An 18,956-nucleotide genomic window follows, 5' to 3' on the forward strand; every position below is an offset into this window, starting at 1 on the left:
AGGTAAAATTACAGTTTTGCTTTAAATACCTTCACAGCACTGATCATATCACATATGGTTTTGTCTTTACCTTGTAACTGTAGATTGAGCTGATTCAGTTTCTCCATCACATCAGCCAAGAATGCAAGATCAAGCAGCCATAAGACAACAGGTTAGTCCCCCCCGGTTCCATTAAAGCCTTAATTTCACTCACCAAGGAAATAAAATGGTGAAGTACCTTACTCCTACTCAACCAACTGACTTCTGTATGAAGGAGATCACCATACTTTGCAGAAATTTTGAATACAAATTCTTACATTCAGCCATAATCCAGTCCAGACATTCCCTCATCTGCTCCGTGCAGCGCTGCTTCATACACGCTGTAGGAGAAAATAAAGACTTCAGATCATCATCACCATCATCACCACCATTATCACCATCATCATTATTGTCCTCATAATCGTCATCATCGTCGTCACCCTCATTGCCGTGATCATCATAGTCACTGTCATCATTGTCGTCACCATCATCGTAATCATCATCGTCATCGCAGTCATATCATCGTCATTGTCATAGTTATCATCATCGTTGCAGTCATCATCATCTTCATCGTCATCAACATCGTCAACATTGTCACCATGATCATCACACTCCAATGCTCTCCAAAACATTAAAAAAAAAGTATAAAAGAAAAAAACTTTCCGAAACACTCTAAAAAACCTGCAAAACCCTACAAAATCCTCCGAAACCCCTAAAAAATAAAAAATAAATCAGAAAACTTTTGAAACCTCCGAAATGCTAAAAAACTCAAAACCCAAAAAACCCGCCGAAACAGTCCAAAAACCCCTCAAACCCTCCAAACCTGAAAAAACTCTCCAAAAAAAAAACCCCAAAAGTTGCAGCTTTATTACAGATGTGTTGAAAATGTTTAATTTCCCAAGGGTTTATATTGGAGACCCCTAGTGGTCAAAAGAATAAAAACATGTAGAATTGCAGAACAGTAAACCTTTACTGTGTGTAAAGGCCAAGAAGAAACAAGCAGCTGATATACACAACATCACATAAAGTAGTTCCTGAAGGAGCCGGGCCAGACTGGGACAGAAATTGGGACAGAAACTGGGTCTCACACCCACCCGGTCCTCCCCATACACAATAATACATGTTTGATGTGTACATTAATAAAGCTATTGACCTGTAGCTGCATGATTTCATGTACAGTGCTGCTGTCACATGATTAGCTGAGTGTATATGGGCCATTGTTCCAGTGATACAATAGAGACTATAATAATTAGAAAATATATTTATAATTAAAATCTACAAGTTAATATAGGAAATTTAAGTAAGACTAGTGAATTTAAATTCAATTTGCATAGCCCTCGTCAAAAAAAAGTTGAGCAGACACAACAGTACTTTTTTTTATTCATGAACACACATATGTACATAAAATTAATCAGATCTCTACACTTAAAGGTCATAAACCCTGTTACCTCAGTGTTAAGCCTGTTACCCTTGTGTAACCAGTGTTACCTCAGTTTCAAGCCTGTTACCCTTGTGTAAACAGCATTACCTCAGTGTCAAGCCTGTTACCCTTGTGTAAACAGTGTTACCTTCACGTCAACTATAAAGTTTGTATCTCCATGTGGTATTCATGTACTGTGAAATATCTAGTGTTAAATTTTGGGAAAATGAAGAAAACTAAAGTACAAGTTACACTTTAAATGCAAGCTCCATTAAATCATCTTAAGAGAATGGCTGTTACTACAGACTTCGTACAGTAACTGATACTCTAGATAAATATCCCCGCTCATGCCAAGGGACCAGGTGGACACACGCACATTCATGATAAAAAGAGACTTTATTTACAGTTTACATTTTCATATCACTATAATTTGATTAAAATTACACCTCTTATTTAACAGTTCAGATCAGTAGTTCATAGAGTACAGAAGATACCAATAAGGCCACGTTGTGAAGCACACACACATAAAAGGACACATTTTGATATTTTGTAAAATAGTTAGTAAAATTAGAATAATTTTAAGGTTTTTTTTTTTTTTTTTTGAAAAATAGCAAGCTTTCTTGTGCCAATTGACAGGCGTGTCTATGTGTGAGGGGGGAGCTTAAGTATCATCTGAACTGTATAACATTACCACTAGCTTCTGTTTTTTATTTCTTTAGTATTTGTGGGCATAAAAGCCTACCTATAATTAAACAGTATAATAGTTTAGTAATATCTCCTGTGCTAGCCCGTCACCTACCCACAGCACTAGTTAACACAGCGAACATTAACGTTACCTCCCAGCAGTCGCTATACAGCATTAAATACATGATCAAGCTGAACAAGTGGAAAGAAAAGCTAACGGATGTCACATGATTAAGTTGAAAAAAAATTACATAAGCTCCACCCATACTGAACCAGGAACACCTGTCACATGGCAAATTCAGTATATACGGACTGTATGTGTGAGAAAGAGAGAGGTAATGCAACACATGTCCAGCAGAGGGAGCTAGTGAACTGTGTGTTTCTCCAGTACACACACCCCAGAGATAAAGAGAAGAGATTTTCCTCCCATTAACCACAGCATGAGGTCATTAAATAACTCACACACAGAAATTAAATAAAATGCATTTTTAAATCCAAACCTGTGACTGTAAATGTATGTATAGTGTATGTGAACATGTGCGCATGTTGTGTGTGTGTGTTTACAGTCACAGTGTGTTTTGCTGGTCTCCTAGCTGCGAGTTTCACTCTCAAAGGCGGGGTTATCGTAGTGCAGTGGCACTTCAAACACACTGCCTCCAAACCTGCAAGCCAATCACAGCACAGGATACAGTCACTGAATAGAGCCTCCGTATGGAAGCGTACCTCTGCACTGAGGAGCACACCCTCCTAAACAGTTAGGGCAGCTACAAGAAAACAACAGTTTCCCAGTCCATCACTGAATGCAGAAAAACATGACCAGAGCCATCTTTCCCTACAGCTCTTGCCTGGCGTCCCACTGAAGATAAGCAGGGTTGAGCCTGGGCAGTACTGGGAGACCTCCTGGGGAAAACTAAGCTTGCTGATGGAAGTGGTATTAGTGAGACCAGCAGGGGGGGCTCACCCTGTGGTCTGTGTGGGGTCTAATGCCCCAAAATAGTGACGGGGACACTACTGTATAAACAGCACTGTCTTTTGGATGAGACATTAAACTGAGGTCCTGACTCTCTGTGGTCATTAAAAATATAAAACATAAATAAATAAAAAATAAATTAAAAAAAGAGTATGGGTATAACCGCAGTGTCCTGCCCAAATTCCCTCATTGGCCTTCTCGATCACCCCCTAATAATCCCCATCTCTGAATTGGCTACATTACTCTCTCCTCTCCACTAATAGCTTGTTTGTGGTGGGAGTTCTGGAACACTATGACTGCTGTCCCATCATCCAGGTGGAAGATACACACTAGTGGTCTCCTCCCAGTGTAAAGCACTTTGAGTGTCTAGAAAAGTGCTATAGAAATATAACTGTAACCAAGTAACTTGAAGATGCCCCACCTGCCAGAGAAAATCACCATGAAACCTGCCCTGGATCTCCACAGGTCAACTCAGTGACAAGACCAAGACCAAAAACTGTCAGCCACTGTGAAGAACACCGCTGCTGAGCTATTCCCATTATATGGAGAAAAGTATTAGAACAGCAAGGGCAATTATTTTGGTTTGCTATATACTGGAAACATTTGGGCTTGAGATCAAACGATGAATAGTTGATTAACAAATTTAGTTGTAAATATTAGGAAATTAAATTCTGGTCAAACAACTTAAAATATGGCACCTTGTTTAAACCTACCCATTTTTCAAATGATCAAAAATATTGGAACATGTTTGGAATGTCCTTAAAATCACCAACATATCGCAAAGCCAAATGTCTTCAGTGTATAATAAAAATAAATCCTGGGCTTGCTGTTCCAAACCTTTCAGAGGGAACTGTATTGACAGACCAGCGCACATTCTGACACCATGTTTCCATTGAACCCAGGACAAGAATATCAGCGTTCTCTCAAACCTGATGGCCTCTTGTCAGTAGAGCCATGATCTTGAATCTTTTTGTGGTCATGCTAGTATGTTTAGTCCAAATACAGGTGTGTGCTTCCAAAATAATACAAACCCCCCTCCTCCACACACACAAACACACACACACACACAGTGAAAAAACTAGCTTATTAGCAGCAGCTTCTGGAATTAAGCAAGGCAGGCTGAAATACAGTGTGTGTGTGTGTGTGTGTGCACGCGCACTTCTCACCTTCATGTGTGTGGTCAGCAGGACCCAGCTGCTCTGTTGCATGCAGAGATTCATAGAGATTGATCGCTGTGTGAGAGACTCGGAGTTGGGGTGTATGCTGGAGACTGAGTCACAGTGTGTGTGAAAGTACTCAGTGCTGCTGGGAAACGAATGCAAATCAGAAGTGACCGTCTACATGTGCTGCTCCTCAACATCCGTCTCTAGAGAGATGAGAAACTCTCATGAATCCATTTACGCACACACCTCACCTCTACTCTGAGGGATTTGAGGATGTCACACATGCATCGGGCAGGTCCTGTGATCCATAAGCCATGGCTCAACACATGCCTTATGGAAGAAGTGACCACACAGACAGACACACACACACACACACACACACAGGGTAAGACTGATAATGTGCTATGGACACAATTCTGTCTTGCAGGGTTTCAGTATGTAATGTTTCGAGTCCAGAGCTCTGAGGTGTACACTGGCACTGCAGAGAATCCTGCACCCTCTTCACTCTCATCTCATGCAGTGCATTCTGGGAATTACAGTCTTACTGATATTCCACAAACTACACATTTCAAGTCCACCAACACTGTAACAGAGGTAATTTCCTACAGCCTAACTCATCTTCTCTACCCCTAACCCCTTAACTCCAAAAGCCTAACCCCTAGCCCATTAGCACCAAGTGCTTGTGATCAGGGTGTGGTTCAGGAGGTATGGAGAGTTCAGTTCCTTGTTCTAAAGATATTGAGACCACAGTGTCAGAAACTGAAACTCGTCCACCTGGATTTTCTGCTGTCCGTGTTGTAAACAACATTAATCTGAATTTGACTAAACCAGAAGAAATAAATGTCACAGCGTCTCATCAGATTGTTTCCGAATAAGCAATCAGACACACCTCCCCACCAAACAATCAGCTTTAGGGGTACGGTACACTTTAGTATTTTTACTTTTAACTATATGTTTTCTTACTGTTCCTCAAATAGAGATGTTCTATGCGTAGTAAAAGGTCGGTTGTACCGGAGCTGAAGTTTCTCTTTTCTTTTTCTTGCTGAGTAAGAAAAGTCCAGAAAGCAGGAGGGCAGTTATCAGTAGAGGAACTGTTTTTGAAAGTTTTTGCTAGAATGCTTGCAATTTCTTTTTTGAAGTCAAGAGTGTGCCGTGCTGTTGTATTTGTATGTGTTCTATTTACATTGACCAGCGTGTGCAGAAAGCGCAGGACCTGGTCCAGGCCGAGTCACAGCTGCACAGCCTCATGATGGACAGCGTTAATCAGAACTCAGGACCCAGTTGGCTCCCGCTGTCAAGGCAACAGGGCCCAGACCAACACACGACGATGGATGATGTCAAAACCACGCCACCCTGCCATAACCTCAGCCCACCTGCCGTGGTGGATCTCACCCAATCAGGATCGGACGAGCTGGAGATGATGAGCATGGATGGAAGGATGGAGGTGAAGGATGAGCATGTGATGGATTTATCTACACAGGTGACAGGACAGTGATTTTGGACAAGTGTTTAAGAGCATAAATGATGAGGAGCGTTTAATCATAGAGGAGAAATCTGATCATAGACACTCACTCAAATCAGACCTTGCACATTTCTCCTTTCAAGCAATCAGACTCATCTGTAGTTCTGTTGGGAATTGAGTCAAACTTACCAAAAGCATTATCAGACGTGGACTTTGATTCAAAAGCCTGTATCGAGTTTGATGCTGATGCATCTAAACCTCTGCCATTGGAGCTATAGATGAATCTGACCCCACACCCAACAATGATAGTGGTAGGCAGAAATCAGTATATTTCACTGCAGCAGACGAGTCCTTGTTCTGCCCCACCAAGAAAAAAAAACTGCGAGTCATCTATGATGGTGAGGAAGAGGGGCATGAAGAAGAAGAAGAGGTGGAGAAACCTGTTTTGGCTAGCAATCCATTAGCTCGCAGCTTCATGGGCCTCAGATCTTCCACACCCAAATCCATGCTGAATAATGGCACCAACCGCAGATGCAGCATAAACACATCAATCGCATCACGACGCTCATGAGTACAGTCACAGATGCAGGATATGGAGGAGGAAGAGGAGGAACAAGAGACGAAAGAGGAACAATTAGAGGAGTGGGAGGAGCCAGAGGACGAGCCAGAGCCTAGTGAACACATGGTTGAGTCTGAGGAGGAAGAGGAAGGTGATGGTAAAGAGCTTCACTGACGTTCAACTGGCCTCTAGTGAAGTTGTGCATCAGTGTGCAGCCACTGAAGTGCAGAGTCCAAATGATGTCAAACATCAAGAGGAATCGTTTGATTCACTGGTGCATTCTGGGAAACAGTGTTTGTCTGAAGGGAGGAAACAGGAAGCACTGGACTTTTTTCTGAAGGCCATTGACATTAACACTGGAGACAGTGAGATACAACTGCTCATCAGCTTACTGTACAGACACTCGAGGCACTGACACACACACACACACACCTGCTCATCATCCAACCATACAGACACAGTCACTGACACACACAGTGTGTGGGTGGGTCTTCCAGCTAAAGTGGTTTAGAATTAGGCCTAGATTTGAGGAATGCTGTATGGTGCATGCTCTATGCCAAATGAGGAGTTTTGTACATCAAAGCAAGCACTGATCATGTTTGGGGACACAAGCTCCGCCTGCTTGCCCTTTATGTACGTTATGCAACATGGCTAAAATTTTTTTGACTTTTTCTTCAATTAAAGCACTGAGATGAACAGCCACATCTGTTTCAGATTCATATTTACACTTACTCTTGCACTATTAACACTAAATCCCATTAACTGTATTTATGAATATTAACATTTGCTATTTTCATTACTTATGCTAGTCCAATTAATAATCTTGCTGTTCATATTGTTGTTTAATAATATAACTGTCAATCCAGCATCTAAAATTTTCACACTCCAACCAGACATCCCAAATAGCAAGTACGTTTGGGCCACATGTGGGTATTATCCGTCACATATGGCCTAGATATAGCACCGCTGAACAGATATGGGCCAAATTGTGACCATATTTGTCCTCGTCCTGCAGAGTATCCTCATTAGAGAACAGCAAGTCATGACGGGACACGCCAAACACATTCATGCCCTTCAGAGAGGAGATGTGGCACTGCAGCTCAGGGTCGGAGCGGCACGCAGACGAGTGGAGCGACTGCAGCTGCAGCCGAGTGGAGGATGAATACGTGTCCTCCAGTGTGAAAAGCTCCTTCAGCTCCTGCTTAGAGAAGTACCGAAATGGGTGCACATACATGTGCAAATACACACACAAGCACACACATGACGAAAATATATCGTATAGATGTACCGGTTCAAGTAAGAATTTTAAATACGCAACCAGGAAAAAAAAAAAAAAAAACGTTTGTACACCCTGGCACATGTGTTTTTTTGTTTTTAAAAAAAAAAGTTTTAAAATAATAATAAGAACATTAATACTGAAATAACATGCACACAAATATGCTGTGAAATCTTAAACTTTTTAAATGTTATATTTAAATTTTTTGCACATACTCAACATCTCCCAGATTCATGAAGAGCTTCACCCAGGTTACTTTTCTTAAAGTTCTCAAATGAACAGAGCTCCTTACTGCTTCCCCTGAGGTCCACAGGAACACTGCTCTTTTTAGGGCTTCAACAATTAGTTTTATAAACAAATACTCTCGACTGTTTTTAATCAACTACTCCTGGGTAGCTGGAGTACTACTCCACTAAGCTTTTGTGGAGTGCCTTAAGCAGAATGAACTTAAGAATGCATTTAGGCGACTTATTAGAAGGAATGTAAAAAGTGAGTTCTTAAAAAAATAAATAAATAAATGAAAATAAATAAATAAAACCTGAGATGTATCTTGATCTCAGGTTTCCCTTATCGATGGCTTGTAACTTGCTTATCCAAGTCGATGGATGTAACTACCACCCCAAAGTGACGGTACAGAGAAAGGATACATGGCGTAATGGACTATCAAAAATCAACAGATATTAAATGAAAACCTGACTGCCTCTGACAGAAAGCTTCAAATTGGCTGTGGTTGGATCTTCCAGCAGGACAGTGATCCAAAACATACATCAAGATCAAAACAAAAATGGTTTACTGCTACTTTATTTGTTACACAAATACAAACACACACACACACACGTTTGTAGTGCTTGTGTAGTTTCAGTTTGAATGTGTAAGCTCTGGGAGATTCACACACTACAGGGTTTGAGTGGTTTCCCCCTGCAGTGTCTCCAGTTTTACAAATGCAGTAAAAATGGGAGACAGGAGTTAAGTGGTGCAGAGACACACACATATACACACATATACACACATATACACACATATACACACATATACACACATATACACACATATACACACATATACACACATATACACACATATACACACACACACACACACACACACACACACACACACACACACACACACATACTGACTGGTATGTAAATACCTGTTACATTTCTCCTCCCTGTTTGCATCATTGATATTCAAAGACCTGCATTAACACAGCAGCCTGCACTCTGACCCCCACCTCATTATACTTTAATAATGTCCAGTGGATATATTCTGATGTATATATAACAAGTTCAATCACCTGATTTCTTTAGCTTTTGATACTCTACGGCTGCTCCTAACGCCATACAGACTTCATATAAATCCATAATGAACTTTTTCACACTATATGTTGTGACCCAGATGAGGACGGGTTCCCTTCTGAGTCGGGTTCCTCTCAAGGTTTCTTCCTCTTAAAACATCTTAGGGAGTTTTTCCTTGCCACCGTCGCCACTCAGTGTCTTGCTCAGTTGGGATAAATTCGCACCTTTAATATCTGTATACCGTGTTGATATTTCTGTAAAGCTGCTTTGAGACAATGTCTATTGTAAAAAGCGCTATACAAATAAAATTGAACTGAACTGCACTTACTCCTAAGGTCAGATCAGGTTAACGTTCTTTGCTTCCCCATGAGGCGCAATAAGTTTACAGACTACGAAAGTAACACTGGCTTGATCTAAGACAGTGAAAAATAGTCAAGAGCACATAGCAAGCTTTGTTTCATGCTTTGTGTCGATGATCAGCTCACTGTATTGGGACAAAAATATATATATATATATATCTGCAGATCGCATATTTAAGCCAAACACATCCAATTTGGATCTACATCTTATCGATCACCACACATCCATGAAGACTTTCCTGTACATCACAGATTAGATTTTTGACTTTTCGGTCACAAAACATCCAGACTGATTGATTAATACTAGCTAATTTATTGTGATTGCTCATACAGAGGTCATATTATTTTCTAGACAAACTATTTACTGTTAGCTGCTGATTCTATTGCCTATATCCACAAACATTTGAAAGCAGCAAAACTTTTTATTTGGGATTAAGTAGAAGGCTGTCTAGAAGTAACATTTTTCCCAACTCCTCACCTCTGCCAGCAGTGAGAGTGCATGATGTGGCCACAGCTGCCGGTATGGGTACCAAAGGACAGGTCAGGGTGCATGAAGAGGGGATCATAGCTCTCTGTAACGCACATGTATCCTTCAGAAATAAGCACACTGGCTACTCAAACCTATCCAATTACTTGACCTGCACACTGTAAACCATAACCTTACCTGGATTGTGAGGGGGTCTTTTGTGGTTCTCGGACATGACCGTAGAGCGTTGGACAAAGGCAGCGAGCACCATGACGGCGCCATCAGGTAGGATCTCCTGCGCTTCGTGACACAGGATACACATCTCCATCTGCCTCCTCTCTCCTCCTCTGGCACGCCAACGACGAGGTCCCACACACACCAGAGCACCATCACATGAACTGGGGCTGTACCAAGCAGAGACGGATGGTTACGAGTACACTATAACCTTAATTTTATGTTAAGGTACTTCTGAATTTGTTAAAATAATCAATGTTGAATAAATGGGTTCATCTTTTTTTAATCACCAGGAAATTGCTAAAAATGGCCTAGGATCCTCTCTACTCATTTACCCCAACAGAAAATGCTCGAAATGAATATGCAAGATAAAGAGTTTAAGGATGGGAATTTACTTATGTTATGTGAAGACCACCATTATATGCAAGAACTTTTAGGACAAAGAACAGACAACTGCTCAGCAAAGTCAAGGAAGTGTTGATGCATGCATTTACTGACATAAATGTACTGACTGGATATTGAGAATATAATACAAGTTGACTTATAAAGAACACTGCGTCACTACGAGCATGCTTAGGTATCTATGCTCTGCTGATGTAGAGGCTGAGACGTCCAGATCCTCTGAATCCTGCGTGAGCAGATCTATGTACTTATTGATAAAATGACTCTGGCTCTGTAATGTTTGAGCCATGGTCTTTTTCCAGCACAGTTCAGCTTTCCTTTTTCTCTATGCTTTGTCTTTGTCCCACACAGTCTGCAACACACACACACACACACACACACACACACACACACACACACACACACACACACACACACACACACACACACACACACACACACACACACACACACACACACACACACACGTAGATTTAAGCTCTTCAACACTTTAAAGGGTAATGGTTAATATGTCAGTGGAATAGAAAGTTGCTCAAAGTCTGACCTCCTTGTGACAGTGCCCAGTTCCTTCACAGGGAGGTGCAGCAGCTGTGCACTCGCGCATCGTTTTAATGCTAACCACCATCTGTGTAGAAAAAGACACATAATTTAGGAAAATACTTTTACAAGAAAACGATACAGCAGTGCAGTTAGAACTATATGCATACACAATCAAAGTCTTGCAAAACTAAGCATATGTTCAATAGAACACATTTGTGCACTAAAAAGTATACACACACACCATACCATTAAATACTGAAGATGCATTACAATTTTACTAACATTTAATTTGCCTGTTTCTCTTCAAAGTACATACTGCAATACATCATTAGCCTTGGCCTACACCATGGCCTTTATATGTACATGTTCTGCCTGGTGCAGGTGTCCTGACAGTTTTCACTATATGGAAAATAAAATGCACACATCACAGTACATGGAAGTTCAGTTTGTGTAGTAAGCAATCCTTACATGTCATTTAAATATTCATGTTGACATACAGCTTTTAAGTAACACGCACAATAAGCCACATCAAAACACCCCTAGGGCCACCGACAGATGATCAGCAGCAAAACCGCTTTGTGACAGTGAAGCATTTGTGCTTCACAGTGGTGAGAGGTGCTGCTTTGCCTACCAGCCACGCCACCTTGAGCGGTGTTGCACTGCTTGGATTTCAAACAGGTCTTGATGAAGCAGCACTGCTTTAAACTTCATGGTAAAAACGCTCATCTTTTGTATGTTGCGCCTACCTTCAGTGAGCGAATTGTAAAACATGCTAGGCTGCCACCTGGTGGACATATTAGGTGCACGCATAGAGAGAGTAAGGCAAATTGCAAACATAATCAAGATGTAATTTTACTTTAAGGATCCAGCGAATCATGTCTTTGTGCACTTCCAAGTGAGGCGCGCTCTGCAAGGTCTCTAACAGAGCCAGGATGCTTGGAGTGTTGCCGGGGGCTTCACCGGGACCTGTGATACAAGAACCACAGATCTAACTACAGGCTTGAGGTTTTGAGATTGTGTGAGATGATGTACAAAACTTACGGGAGATTTTCAGGGTGAAGTTGAAAGTAACTTCATCGTCATCCCCAATGTTCTCTAGCTGTTGCTGCTCCTCCATCAGAGCCATGCCTATCAAGTGCAGCACCTGTAGCAACACACACATACAGAATTGTGAACACTACTCAGTCATTAAAAAGTGATGCTCATGAACACAGCATAGCAAGTGAAATTTTGTTGAATTTACTACACTATCATGTCATTTTAACAAAACATCCAAACATTTACCCTCTGCAGCATGGACTCAGACCAGTGTCCTCCACTGGGCTCCATAGCCCACTGCAGCACAGCTCCCAGCATGCCAAGCAGCACGTCACACTGCAGAATGTTTCCCAAGCTGGCAAACAGTGGGCAGAATGGAGGCAGGGCTACGACACACAGACACTCACACTTCAGCAATCTGCATTCAACTGACCAATCATTTTCAGATATGACTACAATCACTGAAGAAATAGCTTACCTGGGTCCTCTCCATTCTGTCTCTTAAGCTTTCGCTGAGCTTCCTCTGCCTGTATCCAAAATAAACTACATAAAAATTTAGAAAAACCATTAGTGGTCATGTGACTAAAGAGAATTACTAAATCTGCCAAAAGCAGCACATCACCTTAAGGACATCCTCAGCACTAACAGCCAAATCAAAATGCAAATGGATAAGTGCATATATTGAGCTTCCAAAGAGCATTTCCTGATTAGACCACTAGGCACTCAAACTGGTATTTTGTCATTTATGTGCTTTTCTTTATCAATCACACAATCTGACAGAGGCTCTGCACTTAAGAGAAGGAACTAAAGAATGAAGTAACACGTGAGTTGCAGACAGTTTTAGTTACTGCGTAGCAGGAGCTCGGGTACATGCTTTAAGTAGTGAATTATTATTTACAAAAACTGTTTTCAGAATTGTAATGCTGTTCTCTCCAGGGAAGGGGTCACAATGTTAACTGATGTCTGCCCCAGAGACAATAACAGCACCGAGACTCTTCCCGTAATGTCTAACCTGAAATCTTCCTGTAATGCTGCAGACCGAGGGGTCCTGGTCCATGCCACCATGGAGGACATTTTAAGCTCATTGTAAAACACTGATTTTGAGTTTCTTGAAGCATTTTGGCGTTCATTTGGAAGTATGCTTGGCTCTTTATCTTGTTGAAAGCCAAGTCTGAACCTCCTGGCAAAGGCAAGCTAAAGGTTCTGGGCTAAAATGTGATTGCTCCCCTCCCTCTGCTTCAGCGGTTCAACCCCAGGTACCAGGCAAAAATTACTTCATGTATACAGAGATCCCCAAACTATACACCGAAACCAGACCTCATTTCAGAACATCTCAAAGAAAAAACATTTTATGCCTACATATTTATTATATATCTATTTTGTAATTGCTTTTTTTATATTATGTGACTGTTGTTTTTTATAATGCTCAAGTGTTTAAATAAAGGAGTTAAAAGTATTATTTATTTATACACAAAGTGGTATCGAGTATCGTGTATTTTTGCTGGTATCAGTACCGACTACTAGATTTTTGGTATCGTGACATCCCTAGATTGGACATTCTATGTTTGAGTTATTACAACTTCCTTTTTCATGGTGAAACTTCTAAATTTGTGAGAGCACCACGCCCACGGCGAGGAGCAAAAATTCAAAAGCTTCGGAATTTAGCATCATCAATGCCTGTAGATGAGACTGACGAATGTGATGCCGAACTGATGAAACCTCCAGGAGGAGTACATTAAAGTACGAGGCCTGGAAATGGCAAAAAACGGAGGAAAAAATTAAGAGAAAAATCAAAATGCTGACTTCCTGTTGAGTTTAGGGTATGGGTTCAAGAGACCAGGGAGTCAGCCATTTTAAGTGTTGTCTCAATTGCAAAATCCTTCCAGTGCACTGGAACGTTTGCTCCCTAAAAAATCCCACAAAGCACCACAAAAACCAGGGAGCATCGATACTCACTATGTTCCCTTACTGGAAATGACCTCATGTCTCTCAGCTAATGTCTCTCTCTAGTGTCTGGTTTAAAATGAGCTCAATCTGCAAACCCAAGGTGCCTCATGTGTCCATTGTCACTGAATATTTGAATGGAGCTATACTGAGAGCTATTGTAAATGCACTGTAGCACTTGTCTGTCCTGCAGACTTCATAGTTGAAAATGTGAACTGCTTGCTCCCAAAACTTCTTTAGTGCAGATTAGGGCTGCACAATTAATCGAATATCGATTAATCGCGATTACGATTTTGACTCCCCACGATTAAATGCAGATGATAGACTGCGATATTGACATTTAAATTTCGTCCTCCGCTCACAAAAAACTCCACTGCAGATCAAATCAAGCGGCTCCTACACTACAGCCAATCACCATAGAGTGGCGCAGGGATGACGCCATTTTGTAGTGCCAAAAGCCCGAAATGGAATTAGCATTTTAACCCTTGAGTTGCTAGCTTCGCTTCGAGCTCCAGAGCGAGGGGAAGTCATGAAATTAGCACGATGCTAAACAGCACTTCAGAGGTTGTCGGGGACATTAAACCTAATCACGCTGAGTGGGAAACAAACTTTGCAGATAAACTCGGGGCTCTATGGTGCAACCATTTCACTCGCATCTGTGACTGAAAAGTACTTTGTGCGACTGTGAATAAATATTTATTCACACCGGTGCAAGTGACCTGTTCGGAGTTGTATAATACAATCGGAATTAAAACTACAGGAAGTCCAAAATACATCTACACCGCGCAAGAGTTCCTTTCACACTGCTTTTCATCTCCTCAGTCCACTGTACAAGTGTGGAAATACTGCAAAGAAGCCATTATGATGAAGTGAGTAACTCTACATCATCTGCTTCTCTCAACTCTCCGATCTCACAACCGCCATCTTTTATTGATCCCGCAAAATGACCTGAACTTTCACCTGCTCGTGTAGCCACAGCGGCTTCGGGCGGAGTAAATTAATAATAACGTTACAAGGTGGGTTTAATTCAGACTTCTTTATTAAATAATTCCTCACCAATCACAATCAAGAGTAGCAACTGTTCAGTCTGTAAACATACAGTACAGTGCAGCTCTCCTTCACTAACTCTAATTCACTCCATTTAAACTCACGGTTGCCAGATATCACTAGAAAAGTCAACTCCAGTTTCCATGTTTTGATTTATCCCCCCAAAACACAATATTATCAGCAGACATGGACACTGTACTGGGGAACCGATCTAAAACTGAAACAAAAATAAAACTACTAAAATATAAAGACAGAAAATGTGCTTAGTTATAAATAAATCATTTAATATATAAAAAAATAGATATTATAATACCTTCATAAAATATAAATAAAATGAGAAATGAAATAATGTTTAATTACTATGGGTTGCATTTAATATCAATTTGACCTTAACCTTAGATCACTACTTCCTTAGAAAGCTATTAGCCTTTTTCCCAATATGGATCATTTTTGTGTTAGTCTACTCTTAATTAGGCCTCTTTATTGTTCAAGATATTTTAAAATAAATATTTTATGCTGTATATTTATCAATTAACCAACAGTATTTCTCATTGCTATTATTTTATTCAGTTAACAGTGACCATGAGCAGAGAGATTACATTTAACTGTTTATGATAGACTTCCTGATTAAAGTTTAAATAAAAAAGATTGCTATCTGGATCAGTATCATCTGTAAAAATCCTGATCGGAGCATCAAGTAATGAACACCATTAAACTAAAGCGCTTTGCATCTGACGGGTAAATGAACTCACCCAATCACATCCTATATGAGATTATCCAGATATCTACACAATACACACAGAGCGGTTCGAGAACTGACTCCAGCCCAGAACCATGACAGTGGAAATGTCTAATAGTGCAGCTTTAAATATATTTAAGAGGAGCAGACTTCAAACACTGAACATTGAGGTGTATTTTATTTGTTTACAAGGTGGAACAGGTTAACGGTTGTTTTGTGCATACAGTCTGTAAAATGAACTGAAAATATTAGATTTAGTTTATCAGAAGGTAAATTAATGTGTCATGACTCACACTATGTTCCTAAATTCTGTCATAATTGACCAGCTCAAGTTCTCATGCCTACTTGTGTGTTATATTGTGGCATGAGAGAACTTAATAAATGTGAAAGTGCAATAAAAAATGTTGTCACTAAAATCAATTAATCATCATGATAAATAATGAACACCTATAACTTACACAATGTCTGGGGTAACTGTTCTGCTAGACCTGACCAGATTTTCTCATTGACTTCATGCCAATAAAGGGTACAATCAATACCCAGACACCTGAATATTCGAATAATATGCTCCTTCGACAGTGGGACAATCGAGAGCGTCCTGACCAGCTGTCTCACGGTGTAGTACGGGAACTGCACCGCCTCCAACCGCAAGACTCTACAGCGAATTGTGAGGACAGCTGGAAAGATCATCGGGTCTCTCTACCCACCACACACCTCCTTCAACTACCGGTGCATCCACAAGGCCACCAGTATTGTGGACGACCCCTTTCAGACTATTCACCCTCCTGCCATTTGGCAGAAGGTACAGGAGCATCGGTGCCACCACCAGCAGACTCTGCAACAGTTTCTTCCCTGGGACAGTCAGATTACAGTGCTCACCTGGGCTAGTCAAACACCTCACCCAGTAAGACTCATACCACTGCACACCGCAATAACCCAGTAAGACTACATAGCTGCATCAGTCACTTTATACTAGAGAACTATTTCTGCTGCCAGTATTGCTGCAATACATGTGCTGCTACATTACACAGTAGCTTACAGTGTACAGTCCATGTCCTGTGTATCTACTGTCCTGTGTATTTGCTGTTTTGTGTTTTTATTGTGTTGCACTCGTCTCACACAGAACAGTACGCAAGACTACATGAAGTGCAAATACACAACTGCGTTGTATCATGGTCCGGAAGGAATGTCACTTTGTTCCAGTGTATACAAGCTATATAGAGGAATGACAATAAAAACCCACTTGACTTAACTAATGGCACCTCAAAAGGTTAAATGTGTATTCGAATACCGGGCACATCCCTAATTAGAAAGACTATTAACTACTAAACTTGAAGTGTAATACATTCTGCACTAGGAAAGAATAAGGATGCTTGTTAAATGAACTTCACTTAGTGTTGTGGTTATAGCACATGGAGCCATTGCTTATTATAATAATGAACAGCTGTGAGAGTAAAAGCACTGCAAACCCACATAAAAATTAAAGCATATTTCTAATTCTGGGGAAAAAAATGACATACTGCTGTACCTGCAGTGAAGATTTTCCCTGCACCTGAGAACACACGGCACTCTGAGTCTTCAGCAATCTGATTAAAGCATTCGATCATTTCACTGTAGGGGAAAAAAGCACTAATCATGTTATTATGCAAAGTTGCCAATAACGGAGTATAAAGCCAACACCTTATATAACAAAACAAAGACGTCCAATGCAACAAAGCAGAATTATACATGGGGGAAATTAACACTTTTTTTTTTACCTAAATGTCTTCCAAAAACATTTTTTTTTCATACTTTCACCCCCCCCCCCCAGATAGCCTTTAAGAACGCTTTTGACAAGAGAAGAACGTATTGAAATCATTCTCATGCCTGGATCAGGAAGCTGTGGCAAGATTGCGATGGACTAACAGGAAACATGGCAAACACAGCAAACATACAACACAGTTTCCAAACTTATTAACAAATTCAAAAAGACTGCAAGTGTTGCAGACCAACCGAGAAGTGCACGTCCACTGACGAAGGCACAACCGACCTGGTACTGGCAGACATGGTCCCTTATGTATGGAGACTTTTGGAAAACCCAGTAGTTATGTCCTTTATTTGATGGAAAAACATACCTCCAGTAGGCCTTGTTCATGGTGTTGTGTTTCTCTGGTCGGTGCAGCTCTACAGGAGTGATGTGATTGGCTGGGTGGGTGACTGACAGGGTGGTGAAGGGTGGAGTGGGGCCTCCTGAAGTCGACATGGCTCGAACAGCGTTCAGAGTAGGAAACCACAGGCTCCTGTCTGATAAACACCAGCCAACAGGTTAATATGATGACTGTTTACGGAGATGAATAAAGGACACAAGACTATGGCCCCATACACAGTGATGGACAATCTACAGACAGAAAAGTGACTGAAACCTTTGTTTGGTGCTACAATACATAAATCATCTTAGTCCTAGTGGGTTTATGTTAGGAGACATTAATGGAGCATTTCTGAAAGGAATTTCCAGTCTCAACACAGTAAAAGTCATGGGTAAAGCTATAAGTTTTCAGATACAGCCAAGACATCAGCACAGAGGACATTTCTGTGGCCCTATCGGTAACATGAAAAGCAGCGTTTTTGCTTTGTTATATATATATGTATATAAAAAGTTTTGTTTTTTTAAATAAAATAAATAAATAAAAACAAATAAACAAACACACCACACAATAGGTGAGGGAAGAACAGCTGTTACAACATGCTAACACAAATGAGAACAGGAATGTGTTTTCATTCTACAACATTAAATGCAACTATACACCGATCAGCTACAACAGTAAAACCACTGACAGGTGAAGTGAAGAACACTGATTATCTCGTTACAACAGCACCAGTGAAGGGGTGGGGTATATCAGGCACCAAGCGAACGGTTGGGGAAAAATGGGCAAGTGTAAGGATCTGAGCAACTTTGAAAAGGGCCAAACTGTGACGTCTAGATAACTGGGTCTGAGCATTGCCAAAACGGCAGGTCTTGCACCTACCAAAAGTGGCCCATGGAAGGACAACTGGTGAACTGGTGACAGGGTCAAGGGCACCCAAGGCTCACTGATGCGACTGGGGAGCAAAAGCTAGCAGAGGCAGTGTGATGTTCTGGGCAATGTTCTGCTGGGAAACCTCGGGTCTTGGCTTTTGTGTGGATGTTAATATACTTTGACACGTACCACCTACCCAACACTGTTGCAGACCATGTACACCTCTTCATGGCAACAAAATTCCCTAATGGCAGTGGTCTCCTTCAGCCGAATAATGTTCCCTGACACACTACAAAAAATGGTTCAGGAATGGTTTGAGGAACATGACAGAGTTCAAGGTG

The 18,956-nt window shown here is 41.0% G+C and overlaps 3 protein-coding genes across 6 annotated transcripts in view; all 3 read right to left on the reverse strand.

The window, feature by feature from the left end:
- The window catches only part of LOC128630122 (NACHT, LRR and PYD domains-containing protein 12), a 462,144-nt gene that overhangs the window by 263,731 nt on the left and 179,457 nt on the right, over window positions 1-18,956 (reverse strand). The gene's annotated exons all lie outside the window — the stretch shown is intronic.
- LOC108261659 (E3 ubiquitin-protein ligase UBR2) overlaps window positions 8,318-18,956 on the reverse strand; it is a 171,795-nt gene continuing 161,156 nt past the window's right edge. The window contains exons 3-5 of one of the 2 annotated variants that reach the window (XM_053678733.1): window positions 9,874-10,079; window positions 9,688-9,781; window positions 8,318-8,750 (exon numbers count right to left, since the gene is read on the reverse strand). In XM_053678733.1, coding sequence (XP_053534708.1) covers window positions 8,519-8,750; window positions 9,688-9,781; window positions 9,874-10,079 — 532 coding nt within the window. In that variant the 3' untranslated portion in view covers window positions 8,318-8,518. The remainder of the gene's footprint in view (window positions 8,751-9,687; window positions 9,782-9,873; window positions 10,080-18,956) is intronic. The other variant, XM_053678734.1, reaches the window with a different exon arrangement.
- Window positions 10,167-12,625, reverse strand: LOC128630164 (E3 ubiquitin-protein ligase UBR2-like). Its single transcript, XM_053678789.1, has 5 exons — window positions 12,368-12,625; window positions 11,893-12,275; window positions 11,708-11,817; window positions 10,856-10,936; window positions 10,167-10,663 (listed from the first exon to the last, which is right to left on the reverse strand). Exons 2-5 carry the CDS (start codon window positions 12,011-12,013, stop codon window positions 10,637-10,639), a joined length of 339 nt encoding a protein of 112 aa, XP_053534764.1. The 5' UTR covers window positions 12,014-12,275; window positions 12,368-12,625; the 3' UTR covers window positions 10,167-10,636.

The sequence above is a fragment of the Ictalurus punctatus genome, unplaced genomic scaffold (assembly GCF_001660625.3).
Source record: "Ictalurus punctatus breed USDA103 unplaced genomic scaffold, Coco_2.0 Super-Scaffold_100046, whole genome shotgun sequence".
Classification (NCBI taxonomy): domain Eukaryota; kingdom Metazoa; phylum Chordata; class Actinopteri; order Siluriformes; family Ictaluridae; genus Ictalurus; species Ictalurus punctatus.